At 41.0% G+C, this 19,130-nt stretch overlaps 2 protein-coding genes across 3 annotated transcripts in view; both read right to left on the bottom strand.

The window, feature by feature from the left end:
- Nucleotides 1–1,023: 1,023 nt before the first annotated feature.
- On the bottom strand, nt 1,024–11,489 carry npc1 (Niemann-Pick disease, type C1). The gene is made up of 25 exons (XM_028428337.1): nt 11,300–11,489; nt 9,326–9,454; nt 9,100–9,206; nt 8,655–8,800; nt 8,273–8,440; nt 7,941–8,190; nt 7,760–7,842; nt 7,289–7,659; nt 6,914–7,140; nt 6,506–6,606; nt 6,039–6,141; nt 5,763–5,952; nt 5,399–5,581; nt 5,162–5,276; nt 4,919–5,046; nt 4,637–4,771; nt 4,443–4,532; nt 4,059–4,249; nt 3,803–3,918; nt 3,323–3,452; nt 3,002–3,187; nt 2,228–2,459; nt 1,988–2,101; nt 1,682–1,844; nt 1,024–1,579 (listed from the first exon to the last, which is right to left on the bottom strand). Exons 1-25 carry the CDS (start codon nt 11,375–11,377, stop codon nt 1,497–1,499), a joined length of 3,819 nt encoding a protein of 1,272 aa, XP_028284138.1. The 5' UTR covers nt 11,378–11,489; the 3' UTR covers nt 1,024–1,496.
- A 1,138-nt stretch (nt 11,490–12,627) lies between these two features.
- egfra (epidermal growth factor receptor a (erythroblastic leukemia viral (v-erb-b) oncogene homolog, avian)) overlaps nt 12,628–19,130 on the bottom strand; it is a 31,919-nt gene continuing 25,416 nt past the window's right edge. For both annotated transcript variants that reach the window (XM_028428338.1, XM_028428339.1), the window contains exons 22-28: nt 18,307–18,382; nt 17,347–17,493; nt 17,054–17,151; nt 16,783–16,950; nt 14,992–15,039; nt 14,794–14,887; nt 12,628–14,617 (exon numbers count right to left, since the gene is read on the bottom strand). In XM_028428338.1, the coding sequence (XP_028284139.1) occupies nt 14,274–14,617; nt 14,794–14,887; nt 14,992–15,039; nt 16,783–16,950; nt 17,054–17,151; nt 17,347–17,493; nt 18,307–18,382 (975 nt within the window). In that variant the 3' untranslated portion in view covers nt 12,628–14,273. The remainder of the gene's footprint in view (nt 14,618–14,793; nt 14,888–14,991; nt 15,040–16,782; nt 16,951–17,053; nt 17,152–17,346; nt 17,494–18,306; nt 18,383–19,130) is intronic.

The following is a 19,130-nucleotide window of genomic DNA, read 5'->3' as shown; positions in this document are numbered from 1 at the left end:
ATCATTAATCAACAATACCACTACACATTTTGCTTACCATATATGTAAAACAAATCAGTGTATATAAACTTTTGCAAAACAAAAACAAAAAAGTAGGCTCTGCTTTGTTTTTAAAGTACCATTTAATGTGTTAAAATGGTTCAAAAAAAGTATCTTCACGGTTTGTTTGGTCTTTTTCCATAATGATCTTCATTCTGTCAGGTGTGATTTGTCAATGCACAGCACTGTTAACAAGCAACAAATAGCATACATACATCCAATGTCTCTGACAGAGTTATAGCTTACATTTCAGAAAACATCAACAACTTCACTGTAGGAGCTAATAAGGCTGGAAAACTAAAAACACGGAATGGTCACAGTCCCTGCAGAACTTTCATGAATCTTATGCTGAGACTTAGAGTTTGCTTCTTTGATTGGGCAAGTAATGAAATATCAAGTAAACAATGTATGTTAAAAAACTATTAAAAGGTAAATGAATGGGGGGAAAAATGAGCACAGAATAAATCTATATTAATCCTGCATGAGCTCAATCTAAAACATTGTTTCTGCACCTTGTGTTGTTCAGTAACTGTAAAAGGACTCAGTAACACAAACACACCATTTATACCTGGCATCACCAAGCATCTTAAAAAAAAAATCAGACCACTTCTAACAATCCAGCTCTGCAAACATTTCAAAAGGACACTTGAGATAAATTAACCAAAGTGAAATGTGCCACTGGATTTAAATAGCTACAAATGTGGAATTTAATTCATTCAAACGAAGTGGGAAGCAACATATGACGCCCACAGTGCACATTGCATGGCGTTGTGTCCCACTGTTCTGAATGTTACAGTTTTAGCCCAGTATGATGGGGTCACAGCTGTACTGTGCTAACAGTTACATTCAAGCATTAGCTGGCCTGATTTGAAATGTAGATGTAACCCAGGATATGATTCATGTCAATGCCAGGAATTAAAGAGGCCTGTGAGACCACTATTGTTACAGTAGGTCTAACATGTGCCTGCTAATAAATGATTTATATTTAATATCAAATAGTCATACAAAAGTTAGTCAAAAATTCCTTTTATGTTTTTCAATAATAACTATATATATAAAACTGATGAGTTTTACCCTTTTAAAATTTCCCAAATCAACAGTAGCTCTCAGGATTGTCTGTAAACCCGTTGGTGTCTCTCCCACTTCCACTCGTTAGAGTTTATGCTGCTCATGCTTCAAATACTGAAGTGATGCCTGTCCTGTAGTGTGAGGAAGAAGGAGGATGAGGAGGAGGACTGGTGCAACGCTAAAGACTTCTGAGGAAAATCAGTTAATGATGCAGCTGTACAAGGCCTCTGGCATCTTTTTTCCCTCCAAAGTATAATCCTGAGTTAAATCCATGCATAGTAGTGGCGATGGCGATGAGTGTGTCAGTGATCACAGAGACGGCTTTGCGCTCACACCCACACGGTCCCTCCCAGACAAACAGTTCATTGTTCAATGTCCCAAACGGCCTGCTAATAGTTGAGGAGGCGCTCCCTTTCTGTACCAGCATAGCGCTTGTTAGCTGCAAACACCTTCGCTTTGTTCACAGATGGACCTTTAAACAAAAAGTCAAAACACAATATAATTAGCAAAAAGGGGCATTCGATGTGTGCTGAAACACATTTTGTTTTGAGTGATCTCCTTTCCTTTTACTGACCTATATAGCTGAGCAGCACAGGGAGGAAGATGAGGCCATGTGTTGCCCCAAGCAGCACGATGGCTAAGTACATCCTAAAGTAGAAAACCTGAAAGATCTGCGACTTGGAAAGTGCCAGAATTAAGATACCACCAAACTTTGTTAAAGTGATCCCACTGAAAACCTGAGGAAGAGGAAACATGTTTTAAAGAAGAATTAATGTACAATTTATTTTTTTTCCTTCCTTTCCTTTTTACCTGGTCTACACAGAAATCCATTATCAGCTGCCATAATGATTTATTTGCGAAGAGGTAAAGTGTGACTTACAGAGCTGCCCATGTGAGCCAGAGCCTCCTCTGCACGCTCCACTCTGTTCTTCTTCACACTGATGGAAAACGCTCGCACGATATGACTGCAGAACTCCACAGAGATACCACAGCTCTGCGGCAGAGGACAGGAAAAACATTCAGATTCAGCATTGAAAGCCAACACAAATGATGTTTGCTCAGGCAAACCAATCAAAATGACCATGGTTTATTGATATAAGGACAAAGAAAAGGTTCTCACCATGACCAGGTTGACAAGGGAGACTGCATTGAGGCTGATGCCCCACAACCACATGACACCGAACATGTTAACCAGAATCATTGCAATGGTTAAGCTGACCACCACGGCTGACCACAGCTCGAAGCCCAACAGCACTGTTGTCACCACAAATATGGCTGCCAGCGACGCGCACAGGTTCAGAGCTGTGTCATATGCAATGGTGAGGTACTGCTCATAAAACACATAGAAGACGCTGTGAAGGAGGAAAAAGTGTATTAGTGAACAGTCATTAAGGATATAGAAAAAGATGGCCTATCTATACCATGTGCAGCGCTCACTTCGTATCCTTATTAGTCTTTATTTACGTTGTTTTAGTCAGGGCTGATTATCTGCTGTTATCCATGAATTTCAAGTGACATTTGAGTGTTCTTTTTTATAACACTGCATAGCTGCAACTAATCTAATTTCATATCAACAACCCACTTCTTTGTTGGATTGGGGTTCTATGTGATTATCTAAGGTTGTGATCTACAACAGTGATGACATTCTGTTCTTCTGTTACAGAGGAAGCAGAAAACAGGACCATCAATTAAGTGACTAAGGTCAAACATTAGCTGCATTGCTATTCATAATGTTGATTCTTGGTAGTCTGCTTATCTATGACCTACTTCTCCTCCTCTTGTACCCTTGAACCCTTAGCTCCAAACAAAGAAAACTTCAGCTATCGATAGTCAACTCAAACCCCTAAACAAGTGATTGAAAGTTGAAGTTTGATTTTAAACTAGCAGGACATACCTGTAGGCAAATACTTTGTGGTCAATTGACTCGCTAATATTCTTAGCCAGGATTCTAGCCATTTTCAGAGCATGTATGTAGTCTGGGGACTCCTTTAGGATGGTATGGTAAGTCATGAAGTAAGTGGCTCCGACGCCTGTGTCACCGGGATACAGGTCAACTGCTGTGGCATAGGCTGCATGACCGCTTTAAGGTGACAGGGCCAGAGGGAAAGAGGGCAATAGTGAGTTATGGGATTTATTCCCACACAAAAGTTAAAGCAAAAAGATTCAATAACATGTGTTGTGTTTTTAATAAAAACCTGAGCTTTAAACAAATTACCCTTTTCCACACTTGACGCTGGGATTGTCTGACAGGAACATGGGGAGAAACCGCATGAAGTCTTCTCCTTCAGGCCTCTGCTTTCCACTGGAAGTCATAGGTCGACAGGAAACACAGGACGGGTTCACCACTAGAGGAAAACAACATCAGGAACATACATGTTCATTTGTTCACAAAGCTGCACTGCAAGGTTTTTTGTTGTAAATGAATATTTTGGAAAGATTTTGGCAGATTCTAGGGCTACAGGTCAAACAAATCTTTAGAGGTGTAATCCAAAAAAACATCCTAAACAGCCCATGGTACATACATATAATTCAATACTGTAACAGAGAACTACACTACATACTTAGTCCAAAAAGTTAACATGTAGACAATTTAGACACTTTTGGGATTTTGCTTGGAATCTACCCTGTAATGCTATTCTATATCTGTACAGAGCTGGCAATGATATGTGAGGGTGACCATGAAACAAGTTCATACCTGAGGCATTGCAGAAGGATCCTGAGGTGTTGTAGTAGCGGCAGCAGGTCGACTGAGGCTTGACCCAGTCAAAGTAGTCATCCAGCCAGGAGGATGGAGTGTAGGCAATAGAGGAGCTAAGATGGACAAAACTCATTACTTATCATATCTATAGTTTTCAGGGTGTATTACGCAGCTGCCACCCAGTTCGAAACGCATACATTAAGTGTGTGGACTAGCAGACTACCATATTTTTGTATTCATATCTCAGACTTACTAGTTGCTGATCAGTGAGGCGGAGTAGACCTGCTGGACCAGGGAGTTGTTGTTACATCCTACCCCTCCACATACAACATTCTGGCCTTCTGGGCTACTGTAGTTGAGACCTTCCTCTACCACAAAATACACTGGAGGGCCGGTGTAGAGGTACTCACTGAGGTTTTTGAAGTAATCCAGAACATACGAGTCCTAGAAGAAACAAACTGTCAGAAAGGATCTAAAAACAGGAATGATGAAACAGATATACAACAAGACTGCTGTGAACACACAACATAACTTGCTAGTGATATTGACTGACATTAGATAATTACCATTTTTAATTACCACCTTTTTTTTTTTTTTTACATACCGGTATATCTAGTAATCAAACAAAGCAACTTACATCAGGCATGGATAACTTCTGGTCTAGTCCAATCTCTACTTTATTCACCACAGCGATACTGAAGGACAGTATTCCCACAAACACTGCCACCTATAGGGAACAAAAAGATCATCATACACTGGCAAAAAAAATACTCTAAGGCCAAACAGTTCTTAAACAGACTACCAGGAGGCAGGCCTCACTGAGGTACTCACTATGATTGGTCGCACCCACTCTTTAAGGATGAATGGAGCATAGATCTTCTTAAAAAAACGGAAGAGGAAGCCGTCAGTCTTGGCTTCCTGACTGTCTGGCAGTTTCACACAGCACATGATGTCAAGTCGATTCCCCTATCAAGCAGAAGAGAAAGGCAGGATTTTAAACGTTTCTGACTTGAGAGTGAACTGATTTACTGAACAGCATATAAAACAACTACTGCACTGTGAAATTTAATGATAAGAGTGCCATGATTGAAATGAGGTTTCCTTCAGTCTCACCTCTTGTCTTTTCACATCCAGGCCAAGCAAGCTGACAAAGCAACTGATCTGCAACAGGAAATCAATAAAAACAGCCAAGCCAGCAAACAGAGAGAAGGTCCTCACTGCAGGCATGTTGGACAGAGCCCCTGAAAAGGGAAAAAAACACATTCACCAGCATGTTACTCAACAGGAAACTCTGGCACTTTTTTGATCCCATCTTTTTACAAACAGCATGAAATAAAAGATGTTTTTTATTTTTACCCAGGAAGAAAGCCACAGTCTCGGAGAAGGAGGAGAGAAACATGCTTGGTGCTACATCCCCAAGAATACGACCAATCTGCTGGTGTAGCTCTTCCTGTGGCATCCGCTCATCCCTCTGTTTACAGGAAAGTTTAGAAGCACAATTTCTCACAACCAAATGAGGCATCAAATAAATTCACAACAATCTGTAACTGCATGGCAAATCAGCATGCAGTTTAATATGCATAACATGTTTACCTGATATGTCTGGACAATAATAAATATATTGTCCACTCCAACAGCCAACACGAGGAAGGGAATGACTTCGATCACAATGAGTGTGAGCGGGATTCCTGCATAGCTGAAGATCCCCAGTGAAGCAGACACGGAGCTCAGCACAATCAGGATGCCTGCTAAACCTAGAGAAATCTTAGAGTCCACCTGTACGGACAGAAACAGAGGATCTTCTTCATCCTCCAGTTGTCAAACAAGCACCAAGGTATATCCAAACATTTTCTCTAACAGAAAAGAGGAGTTACACTTTGTAATAAAGTAAAGCAAAGTATTTCAGGCATGGATTAAAGCAATCAGCACATCAAACAAAAAAAAAATCATATTTTACCATGAGTCTCCTGAAGCTGTTGATGTGACCCAGAGCCAGGGAGATGTAGATGAACATGATAGCATAGCTGATTACAATTGTGCTGATGTCACTGTTGCTCTCTCTGTTGATTTCATCTTCCACGCTCCTCTCCGCATTAAAGGCGATGGTAAGGTTGGGGTTTTTGAAGTTTTTCATAAACTGGATGAATCTGAAATACACAAAAGTGACACAATTGGTAAATGATGAGCGACTGCTTCCGAGGACACGTTGCTAAGTAAAAGATAGTTGTCTCACTCTTTTTCCCATGCCTGAGCTTTGCCCAGTCGGACAGAGTCATTCAGATAGTTATTGATGGGAAAGGTGATCACAAGCGCAGTGGCGTTGTTGTAGTTTGTGCCTGTAGTGGGGAAAATAAAGCAAGATTTAAAAATTATTCTTTCTTTTTACACAAAGTTTGCACAATAGCTCCCACAAGTAGCCCATCCCATTTTGAGCATGTATAATTGTTTTGGGATTGTAACATGTTACTTCATATAACTTAACTGAAAATGAGGAATGAACCTGACCAGGTCATGCTGGAGGTAAAGCTAATAAAAGCAGAAATGCGAGACATCAGAGGTGACCGTGTTTACAACCACTGAACCAGCAGAGGCAGAAGCTGGGTCATTTTCACTTCCTAGTCTAGCCACTGAGATACATGGATGGCAAATGGATCGCACGCACGCACGCACGCACGCACACTTGTACACTTCAGAACTCACCATCATAACCTCCAAGTGCCAACCAAGGGAAGACAGGGCCCCCATAGGTGCCTAAGCAGGGGTCATGGAGGGGGGTGGTGTCATTGAGGGAAGCTGGTGCACTGCAAAAGAAAAAATAACCTAGAGTTAGAAACCGGACCAATGAAAGTTTTGCTGTGACCTATTTTAATAGAAGATCAAAAACCACCTGACACATGACAGCTAATGAGGAAGTTGAAGTATACTATTTAAAGAAGGCACTGTCTCAAAAAAGAGAGTGAATCTTGTGAGCTGCAGTTTCAAAACTGATAGTTTGTTTTGTTTCCAGAGGATTTGACCTTCTAGTCCAAGTTTACAAGGGAGGGGTAAAACATGCGATTGTCGGGTTATTAGTAAGGACATAAAACATATAAAGTGAACCAAAGTTACCTGACACAGTAGAGAAAGTGGCTGTGGAAGTCGGCATAGACAAAAAACTCATCTCCTATGCTTTTGTCCAGCATAGCGTGGCTATTCTGGAAGTAGTTCAAAACACTCAAGATGGTACAGTTGTTATTGTACGGGGCCAGCGGAGCCAAGCAGATGTCCTTCAGAGTGACATTCTGGCCTTCATATGTGGCTACGAGACCTTCAATTTCAAGCTGCAGATCCAGCACCTGATCAGTTAAAATGAAAGAAGAATAGGAAAAAAGAGAAGCTTTAAACCACAGTTTCAGATCTAAAACCGTGCTTCATATGTGAGGTTCCCATTTTATGTGGTAAAAGAAAAATTATACTAAACACAATAGCTCTAATGCAACCCACCTGGTGCAACATGTCTTTACCCAGGATGGCTCCAAAAGGGACATCTGATCCTCCAAAATACGGAGAGTACATGTATGTGTCATTGAGCGGAGTGGTTAGAATAAGCTGTGCAGTTCTGAAGAAGGGGCCGAAGTGGCTGTCAAAGTAGTCCTTTTCTTGTCGAGCCTGGCTAGTGGGAGATGACCACAGCTCGACGGGGTCAGTGGTGATGCGCATATAGACCAAGCCGGCAGAGGACGCCACTACCAGTATCAGGCTGCCTAGTATGACCACAGATGGATGCTGCACGCAGAAAGATCCCCAGATGCTGAAGAGGGTCCGCAGAAAGTTCTCAAAGCGTTCACCCAGTGTTTCACAGCATGATGCATTTACTGAGGGGAGGACAAATACCAGAAGTTAGTTTGGCTCAGATGACAAACAACAATCTTGTTACTTTTACTACAGTGCAGGTACTGTAAAGTATGGCTATACCTTGGTCAGGGTTATCACTGTTGAGTGACAGAGGGTTGTTGCTGTCCAAAATGGGGCCATACTCCGACATGATGGTCCTTTTCCTGTATACATATGTCAGTTAGATATTAAAGCAAAAGCAAATTTTAGAAACAATATATTATTGCAGATACAGCATGTCCTCAATGCGAACAGCCATTACCTGTAACACCAAGCTCCCAGTACAGCTCCGACAAAGACGAGCAGGAAGGCCATGTAAGAGATCCACATGATGACAGTCATTGCATCCATGCCGAGTATGGTCCAAGGAGGAGGGAGAGGAGGAGGTATAGGTTTGGGCCCGCAAGCTTTTGTGCAGTCCTGACAGGAACAGGGACCTGAACCATCCTCAAGGCCCTCAGTGCAGGCATATGTCTTGTTGTTCATGGGTGCGTGGCCAGACACCTCAACATCTTGAGTAAAGAAAAACAAAACACCATAATACTAACAGAGACATCAGAGAGTTGAAATGCTGATCATTAAAAAATGATTTACCTGAAAATATTGGGTTGATAGGGAAAGGAGTCTGCCCGTTGTTAATGTTGAACATGTACTGGATCCAGTTAGTAGCATTGCACTCCTTTGCATCCTTGCCACACAGCAGCGATAAGGCTTTCACGTTGCTAGATGGGGCCTGGACGTCCTTACAGGCATTGTACATAGCTGAGAGAAGTCAAGAGTGCATTTAAGGATAATTGTTTCACAGATGTGACCCTTAGTCATAGCTATAGAGTTGCAAAACTGATAGCTTGACATCATGTGTGAGTAGGGAACTGATTACATTTGCTCAGCAGATTCCATACAAGCTTCATAAGCACCTTACAAAGCAAGTACAAAAAGTAGTAAAACAATGACCAGTTTTTCCATTTGAACTCACCATTAGCAAACGTTTGTCCAATATAATAATCCACTGCAACTACATTGGTTCCATTAAACTCGGTGGCATTCACAAACTGACTCTGGTGGGGGCTGCATGTCAGCTCACAGAAGAGGTTCATCAAGTTGAAGAAACAGGCAGGACACCTGCATACAGACAGACCAGGAGCAGAAGTTACAACATGATCATCACACAACTAACAGAAGAATAATAAAACAAGTTAAAAAGTGTGTCAAAGTGCGCTATGAAAACAACTACGTCATAACACTGTGCTGTGGTAAAAAAATGCACAAAGCATGCTAAGCCAAGACCGGGCAGATAAGATTGTAGACGCTCATACAGTGTATTGAAAAATAGCCTGTTCTTTGTGTTCAGAGACAGGTTTGATAATGTCATTCTAAGCATGTCGTTCTTCATTAGTTAATGTTATAACCGCACTGCATACCGAGACAGGAACTGAAGAGGCAGCTGGAGGCTCCCTTTGAGAGTGTGCAACTGGGTAACATCACAGCAGAGACTTCGGTTCCCATAGTCGTATCCTGGACAAAGCTCCTGTATGTCAAATATGGGGGGAAAAAGGATGACATCAGTGTGTGAAACCTATTATCCATTGTGCAAAATAAAGCAGAGCTATAAAAGCTACAGTCTGTTTTGAGTGTGATGTTATGTACCGTTAGAAGCTGATAACCATCAGGTTGTAGCGGACGAGGGGGGCCAGTGTAGTTGCAGTTGTACTTTTTTCCAGGTACCTTTTCTGACTCCCCGCACTCGCCATACCACACACAGTGTTGGGCCTCAACCTGTTAGTAAAGGAAACATTGATGATTTGTGTAGCGTACAGCAAATCCATTAAGCTTTGACTTTCACTGTGCCAGTCTGCATACATGTCTAGTGTCTGGTGAACCACGTGCAGCTTTTTACTCATCTAAGCCTACATCTATTTTTAAGTAGTGAGCAAGAGGACAGAAGAGTTCCTCTACATGTTTCAGTGAATCATGTGATTGGGTTTGAGTGGCTAAAACAATGTTGAGATGTTTATCTTTATCTTATTTTTTTTCAAGTTATTTGTGAGCATGTTTCATTTCCTGTGTGTTTAGTATGTTCTGATTTGCATGTCTGAAAATAACATTTTTACTTCTGCAGAGGTGTTTCCTTAAAAGCTAGCACTTGAAGAACGCTGCAGTCTTGCATCAGCTGAATGTTTCACATCTGTAAATGACTTAAAACATGAAGATTACCATCTATAGATGTCTTAAAACAATAGAAGAAACATCAATTTTAAACAACAGCTTTTAAGTCTCAAATCGTTGCTTGTATCCGTCTATTCAGCATTAGTGGTCTCACGTGTTCCCTGGGCAACTTGGGGAAGTTAATTCACTTACTCTTCAAACTGTTTTCTGAGAACACAACATTTTAAACTTTTTCCTACTTGTGCATTTAGGAGCCAAATTCACATTAACCACAGATATCAGTACTTTTAGGACAAAGTTTTATAAACTGGCTTGAAGGCCAGTTACCCTACTGTGTAACTACGAAACTGTTTATTTAGGATAACAACCAGAATCCTCCAGGGTTTGTGCAACAGAAACCATCATACCACCTTGATCCCAACACAAGAAACAGACAGAGTAACATGTCTCTGTTTCATCTGTTAACACAGCAGTCTGCAGATAATCAATATTTTGACTGGTCCTGACATTCTTGTTTTTTTAGTGAGGTGCTGATATCTTATCTTGAAAGAGTAATGATTAATCTATCTCTAATATTTTTGCTTCAAAGAGGTTCTTTGACCTAATTGCATCTGTAGAAGAAGTGTAGGTTTAGACCTGATTAAATCACAGTAAAATGGATGGAGCAGGGATCACCATAAAGTTGTGTCTAGTTTCTTTATGATCGACCTTGTGAGGCTGAACAGATATGATGAGATCATTGATAACACATCTGCACCAGGGCATGTTTAAAAAATACTTTATATATAAACCTGAAAATCTTTAATGCTGCCAGTATCGACAATGATTTATCTGTCATATATAGTCGTATATTTTTGTCCTTATCTGCCAAAGCAGCTTTTGATTGAATTTACAATCAAGATTTCAATGTTATGTCTTCATGGCTGGTGACTTTATAGAATGAATTTCGCAGCTCAGATGACACTATGACTTGATATTAATAGACATATATGATGCTAGCTAACGTTAAAGTTTTATGTTAGCTTCAAGAATAACTTGCTAACGTAACTTTTATGGGCAACCTAGCTTGGCTGATTAAAACATTACATATTTGCTTAGCTTTATAGTAACATATCACGCCATGACAGACCGAAACTTGTTGCGACATCGGTCCCAGGATTGCAATCTGTCTCAGACCAACCGGTCTCTGAAATGTCAGAGCTAACATCTGTTGTTACTCGCATATGCTTTGCAATAACATAGCAAGAGTAGTGTAGCAGCTAGCATCTTATTTACGATAATACTAAGCCAATTACTGGCTAACGTTTAAAGAATGAGAGCTTTAAAATAGATAATCTGTGCCAACCTAAATCTTCGTTGCGCTAGCCGCGTTAGATAAACACATCACAATAGCAACAGCAGCCTGAGCTGAGTCATGTAATAGTCACATGAGCACGGACGCTAAGTTGCACTTACCCATCGTAGATATCCCCCTGACAAGAGTACAGTAAAGAAAAACACATATAAAAAGCTGCTCACTGCCGTGAGTCCCATCCCTCCTACTGAAAAGATCGAATCCGAGTGACAGTCCAGGTAAACTTTCGCATTTCTTGTTGATGACTTCTTCCTCGGAGTATTTGTTTTGGGCGGAGACAAAGCGCTGCCTCGCTGCTGCCACCTAGCGATGGTGGCGACACACTGCACTCACATAACTTGAAACTGGCGTACACAGACCCTCTTCTTTACACTATGATAGATATAAAATTTTTAAAACACTTTACTGAGGCTGACAAAAAATGCTTATGAGTTTATTACAAAACTCATTTAAAAGTAAGTGTGCACCTTTTAAATCCATTTATTATTTTTATTTGCAACAATAATATTGGGCAAATACCACATGCACAAAGCTCTTTCTTTCTTCATGTAAGAATCCTTGTTGTTGTTAATGATTTTGATCAGCTCAGTTTTGATGAAACACACCAGCTGAGTGAGCCGGTGTCACCATTTTGCAAATGTTTTACTGCTAGAGATTATTAAATTACATTTAACCTACCTACTTTGATGTTCTTAATGTTACTATTCTTAATAATGTATTAACAAAATACTCATTAGCATTTCTTGGGAGAATGTTACCAGGGTCACCGTGGTTCTGAGTGACTGGTGGTGACACACTACTGGTGACTGTTTTTAATTTAATGACTCAATTTCCTTCCACTTTCCTAGTTTAGACTGTGGCTGTTGAGTAAAGTCTTTGCATCAAACAGCTATAAGTTAAAAAAAAATAAACAGTTTGCCATTGAAACTCATAAATAAATTGCAATTATTGCAGTCTTTGTGGAAACTGCTTCATGAATGTGCCACAAGCTTCAGGCTACAAATCAACACAGTGAATCTGACCACAGTCACATTTGCTGTATTTATTGTCTTATATAGTTTGTGCCAAGAAGAAAGAAGAAAATCAATGATGAATTTGTTGCCAGTCACTGTCTTTGAATCGAGTATCATTTCAGCTATAGGAGCCTGGGGAAAACGGCAGGGGGGTTTATTATTCTTTAACAAAACCATCCTCTAAACCTGAACAGTTCAAGAGAAGATATCCTCTTGTTTGTTATGTTTATTTGATGTATCGCCCCAGTTTAAGGAAACTGTAATAACTCTCATAGTGAAACTGAAAGTACCTTTATGATGTAAAAACACCTACACACATGGTGGAAAGGATCCAGTTTAAAGCGTTGATTCAGATTTAAAGTTCTACTTTGTGCTGAAGGAAGCAGCCGTCAGCATATATTGGCCTGCTGTTAAAGGAACATTTCCTTTACTTAAAGATCTGCTTGGAGATATAATCAGCTAAGTGCAGATAAAGGACATAATGAAGCTGGCCTTTGATCTGTTTTGATGATTATTGTATTCAATGTTAACACTACATCACAGCTGTAAACCCTTTGAATGGTAAACCTGAATGTCTGGTGGGTGGAAGCTCCTCTTGTCCTGCTCATCATCTGCTGAAAGAGGCACTTAGATAAAAACAAAAACAGAGTGGATGAACGATGTCCTTCCTGCATCTTAAGCGGGAATTCAAAACAAGTCTCCATAGAAAAACAGATTTATTCACGACTGAATGAAATAATCACAATTCAGGAATAAGTGCATATTCACGTATGATATGACAAAACTGTGTATGGAGTATAAATTATAGGTGAGTATTTTTGGTGGGTGTATTACAGCATAATCACTGGTTTCTGTACACGTACCTGTGTAAAAATCTGTCTGCTGCTACCATATTCCTTTAAAACTAGGAATCATTTTTAACAACGTTAATGCTCTCACAACACTAAATAACATTAAAGCAAGGAGCAGATTCTTAAGATTCGACACCCCGTGTGAAATACTTTTGCTAAATAGAAAAAACAATAAAAAGACAACAGACAGAAACGTTCTAGTTTCAAATAAAAGACATGAGAGAGAAATACTACTAACGTTTCAACATGTTACTCACCTGGCCTAGAACAGTTCATCCAGCATTTTTCAGTCTTCATAAAAATGAAACTGATAAAGTCTCTCACATCAAAAAACATCAACAACTTCTATATGCTGCCAGGAGTTGTTGGGAAGTCTCCTGGCTAATATGCCTTGTAAAAACTACAAAAAGTGCTGCGCTGACAAACAGCAGCATGAACAGGAACAGAGGGCAAACATAGCAAACAGTATGTCTGCCATCACATTCTTTACATACTGTGCGTAGTGAGCAGGAAGAATGAGATATTCCTCACACACACACACACACACACACACACACACACAAACACACACAAACACAAACACAAACACACACACAAACACACACACACGGCTGTTTTAGAACATTAAAGTAACATACTGAAATGAAACAGTTCACCAGTATCCCCCGTTATGCTGACTATACATTCTATACATTCTATACATTGCAAGATTTTGTTTCCTCATCCTTCAGGAAGAGTGTCGTCGGGCCTCCGATGCCTGTGTTGTTAATCTTCTTCGCCTCAGAGAACTGAGTCTACAACACTTGTACCTCAGGTTGACTTTTGGATTGAGCTGCCAGCTTCTGTTTCATGCAACAGAGCTTTCACACCTCCTAAAAAACAATGAAGGAGTTTGAATAGCATTCCTCCACTGACACGTTTGGATCCTTGTGCATAATGTTCTGAAGTGTTCAGAGAAGATTTTCACTTCCTGACTAGGACAGGTTTACATCTTCGGCATCCACTGTATGGTCCAGCAGCTCAGAGGTTAACTGAGCTCAGCTTTCGTCCTGCTTTCAAGGTTTTTGGTGGTGAGAAGAATATTTTTTTGAAGGCATGCAAACGATACAGGAAGCTACAGAAAATGTCACCTGACTAATGCAGGATACAACATATATATGTACCCCATTGCTTTTTCAGCCCAGACGCAGAAGTGTCTTATTTCTTGTAGCTCAGTCTGGTCCCAGGTACTCTGCGTTCTCTGCTGCGGGAATGTGTCCGTTGGCGTGTGTCTTGAAGGTGGGGGTGAAATCCTGCTGGTAGTCGGGGTTGTCTATGCTGTTCTGCAGCTGGTACTTCTGCATGCACTGAACTGTGCCATTAGAAGTGAGGGGGAGGATAGCGGGGCATGGGACCTCATTGAGGTACTCAGGCCCATTGGCCCCGTTCTTAAAGCAGTTCAGGTACTCCGTCTCTGTGTCGTCTGAGGAGATGGTGGGAAGGAGGGTGCGAGGAGGACCGGGATGCTGGTAGATGGGATTTACCACGTCTGAGACTCCGTTCTGGTTCATGTAGTCTGTAAAAAAAAACAGGGAATACATAGATAATGGAGCATGCATTTATTAGAACCAAATCAAGATGATCTTATGAAGCACTTGATCCACTAGATGTCCTCATTTGTTCTCCTGAAAGCCAATAAAAGAGAGAGATGGTGCAGAATCACCAGCGGTTTTAAAGCTGAAGGACACTCACCTGGAGCAGGCTGGAAGGCCTCGTCTAGAAGGTTGTCAGTGGGATCAGGGATATATCGCAGCACCATGCTTCCATCTCTACTTGGGAATCCATTCTGTTAAAAAAAGGGGACACATAGAAGGGATTTAAGGTTGTGAAGAACAATACAATAAATGCTGTATACAAAGAGGGGCGCAGAGGTTTAATTATCTCTCTTACCAGTAAGCCGTTCCTGCCGTGGCACATTCCAGTGCTACTATTCAGACTCTGAAAAACAGGAAGGGGCATTTTAGGTGCAAACATGACACAGGAGGTTTTTGGTCTTGTGATTTATTTTAAAGCCTCTAAAAGGAGACTACGTTCTCTTTGAATTGTGACAGTAATGTGTTTTTATGGCATCCTAAAAGTTACAGCTGCCATCCTGAGTACAAGCTGATGGGGATCGAAATGAACGTCCACCAGGCCGATTCATATTCATTCAGGCATTCTGACAAGCTTTGTTGCATCTGTCAGACACTCGCGTGCAAGGACTGAGAACGGCGTGAAACCACGAGCATATAAAGAGAACAGAGTGACAGCTGTGGCAATGCAATTACTTTCAACAAGAAAAGGAAATTAAACATGCCGAAGCGGCGACCATCTGTAAAAAAATGACTCCCGACCAAGTAGCGAGCCATCCCCACAGTCATATTACAAAAGCAGGCCTGTTCTGAGCTTTTATTGGACAGAGATTTTAAAATGTGAGCCTGTAAAGGTAATCAAACCTGAAGGCTCATAAGGGCTAACCAGGCTGTCGGTGGCCGGCAGTGATCCCAGGTAGGAGAGCCAGGCCTACGCACGACCTTCACTGAACCTGAAGTTCTCCTTACTCAGTTCTCATCAATCAAAGGGCAACTGGGAGGAAACGTGGGAGAGGAGCTGATGAAGGAGGACGAGTGGGCAGGAGAGAGGACAGTTAAACAGAATGAGGGCAGCTGGAGTCAGGAGGGGTTCAGGCCAGGCAACACTGTCCAATTTAATTCAACTCAGGGCAATCAGTTAAACCCTCCACACGGTACGGTCACCCAGACTCAGTTTAGCAGCTGCTGTTCTGTCTGCTGACTGAAGTGAAAGCTAATTGTTTTCAACAGGCTAAAAAAATGGCTGTGTTTATTCCCATTCTGACTCACGGGGTAATGATTTATGCAGAGATCCCATTTCCCAAAACGCAGTTAAAATAACACAATTAAATTTTCACAACTGCGTGTTGGTATAGGGTGCACTGTTGAATTATTTTTCTTCTCCTCCTTTAATTATGGCAGATTTTTTCCGGGACTTTTTCCCTTCGAGTCCTTAATGAATCAGCTGACTCAACACATTTACTCACTATTTGTCCCTTTTTTTAAAATTTAGTGGTCAAGCTTCAAGCATTAATAACAGTTTAATGGACTCTTTTGTAATCTTGTGCACAATTACACAAAATATCTTGTGATGTTTACACAGGATGAGTTTTAAGTAAACCTACGCCACCTTGTGGGAGAAATGAATATTACAGTATTTACTGTTTACATCAGTCTGAGGCCTGGAGTGTGAACAAATCATTTTGTGCATGTTTATTTACTGATCATCAGCTCTAAGTAGTGATTGATATGTCTTTGGCCTGAAGTAGAGGCACATACAGTTCTCGTTACATGTGCCGGCAGGACAACTATTGATCATCTGATTATGCAGTTTTCTTGAAGCTCAGACCACTTTCAGAAGGTTGGAGATACCAACTCATACAGTGTAACCAAAAACGTATTCATCACTTTCCCTTAATCTCGAGTGTACAGTCCTGGCTTGAAATGTTGTGTTTATATGTGTGTTTTTTTCTGACATACATGACTGCTAAGCAGGTGTGTTTTTGTAATAGCAGCAGGTAGAAAAAAGTTACATTTATTTTTAGTGCAATATTCAGCTAAATGCCAAATTTTGAGTCATAGTAACACAAAGGTTACCTGAAAGATTATCTGAAGCTGTGAATCAACTTACTGCAGAGTGAAGCAGTGGTGTGTGGGAGGTGCTCGGGCTGCTGAAGAAGCCGTGTTGTGGCACCAGATACTCGTCTGCGTCCACAGCATCTTTCATGTCCTCACCGCTGATCAGGCTACGGTAGAATTTAGTGTCTGTGGGACTCGGTAGGTGCATGCGGTCATCGCCCTGGAACGCAGGTACTTGTTACAGCTTTAAGGATCTCCTAATCTCTGGCATTCAGCATTAGATGGATGCAGATTAAAGAAGCCTTAAGGAAGTGAAATTATACCTGAATGACCAGATAACGCGACGGATCTCGAGCCATCTTTGAGAACTCGGCTATTAGTTCTCGGAAACGAGGCCGGCTGTCTGCATCAATCATCCAGCCTGTGTAGACACATCAGCAGAGGTCATTTGGTAAAATCAGAATCGTTTAATAATCCTGCATAACTGATTAATGGTATCACATGGCATATAACCATCAAATGTGGGCACACCTGCATGAAAAACTAGTTCTCTCTTGATCAAACAACTAATAGTACTTTATACAAAGTGTAAATATCAGCCTTTCACCAAGCTTACATTTCACCATGATCATGTAGACATCTATGGTGCAGATTGGGGGCTGAGGCAGCCGCTCCCCTTTCTCCAGGACTCCGGCTATTTCACTGGCTGGAATCCCATCATATGGTTTGGTTCCAAATGTCATCAGCTCCCAAACTGTCACACCTACAGCACAGAACAGAAGACAGTTGGTAAATGTCAGTCTGATGAGCTGTCATTCATTTTGTTTTGCTCCCAATAAAACAAGAGGAAACCAGAGTGACAGGATGTACGCTTCTCAAATATCACACGTCGCATCAAAATAGCTATGTTGACAAATTGGCTCTGCCTTGCAGGAGTGGGAGTTAGCAGGATGCATCTCTGTGCTGGAGGAACTAAAGAAAAGGGGGGGGGGAGGAGGAAAGGAAGCCTGTCATTTCTGCCAGGGTCTGCTGATGCTTTTGCCATATTGAGCGGAAGGCATGATCAAACCCTCTGGGAAGAGGAGATTTGGAAGCTGGCCCACTCAAAAAAAAAACTGTTTGTGTGTGTGTGTAGGCGTCTGTGCATATGTGCGCTCCTGGGCTGGAATAACTGTTTACGTGGGTTGAGGCAACAATCTCTGACGTGAAATTGTCCATCTGAGACTGCTGCTGTGTAGGTGTGCACTACCTGTGTCCTGAAAAACGCAGATGCAGGCAAGATGTTCTTCCCTTCTCAGTTTGTGCTTTAAAATGTTGACAAGCTTTTACTGGGTCCAAAAACAACATCCTATCTGAAGTTTCAAAATCATCCTGTTTTCCCTTTCTCTCTGCCTGGTTTGCTGTTAAAACACTTTATTTAAGCAATGAATAAATATTTCTCCAGTGAGACTGTCACCAATACTCAGGAGTCCAGAGGCTCAGCTGTTTAACATATCTGAAGCTACACAAGGATTCTGCCTTACTGGGTTAGAGGGAGAGCATCACAGCAGCAGCAGCAGCAGCAGCAGCAGCTTACCGTAACTCCACACATCACTCTGGTGGGTGTACGTTCTGTTCAAGATAGATTCAAGGGCCATCCATTTAATTGGTACCTGTGAAACAAAAAACAAAAATCTCAGTCCTTATTTCCACTTTTCTGTACATCAAATGTTGCACTTTTTTTATTTCTGACTAAATTTGGCCTCTTTACTCAAAGGCTTTCTCAGATTGAAATGACTGTCTTCTGTCACCTAGTGGTGCTAAACAGCAAAAACAGTGTAAAAGAAGTGTGTGAGTCATAATTATGTTTTGCAGAAGAATAGAAGCAGAATGCTTAAAATAGTTTCCTGTATTTCAGTGAGTATCCAGTAATGAATCGCCCTCCAAGATAAGAGATGATAAGGTATTTCGATGGTATTGCATTTTTTCCACACAGTTGTTACCATAAATTCTGAACATCCTGATTCCAGTGTGAAAATGGAGAAACGTTTTGTATTTCCCTTTTTTTATATAACTGTCTTGTGCTGTTCCCAGAGAGCTGCAGGTCTGTACATGGCAGTGAAAAATGAGTTTTAAAAAAATAAAGACAAAATGTTGCATAAAGGAATACTGATAAGAAAATGAGGTAACCTGATTTGTCATTTATCTCAGAAGTCAGTTTGCTGATAGAAACTATTTATACAGCAGAGCACTTACATAAGAAGTGCATAAATGCCATCTTTTTATGAAACGCAGCTGATTTATCTACAGGAAGTCATCTGTCTAACCAGCAGACACACAAACACTACTGCAAATATTTAGGGCCTTTTTATATGACTGCAAATATAAAGTATATATATATATATATATATATATATATAT

Source organism: Parambassis ranga, chromosome 17 (genome assembly GCF_900634625.1).
Source record: "Parambassis ranga chromosome 17, fParRan2.1, whole genome shotgun sequence".
In the NCBI taxonomy this organism is placed as follows: Eukaryota; Metazoa; Chordata; class Actinopteri; family Ambassidae; genus Parambassis; species Parambassis ranga.
The sequence above is the reverse complement of the archived record's forward strand: the minus strand, read 5'-3'. Positions and strand labels throughout refer to the sequence as shown.

What these genes read in the sequence shown, in the direction of transcription:
- npc1 (XM_028428337.1), bottom strand. Translation starts at nt 11,377, where the DNA reads ATGGGACTCACGGCAGTGAGCAGCTTTTTATATGTGTTTTTCTTTACT. An exon ending in CTGGGAGCTTGGTGTTACAG is followed by an intron (nt 7,843 to 7,940) that starts GTAATGGCTGTT and finishes ATATGTATACAG; the next exon opens with GAAAAGGACCATCATGTCGG. An exon ending in AGAAGTTATCCATGCCTGAT is followed by an intron (nt 4,250 to 4,442) that starts GTAAGTTGCTTT and finishes TGTTTCTTCTAG; the next exon opens with GACTCGTATGTTCTGGATTA.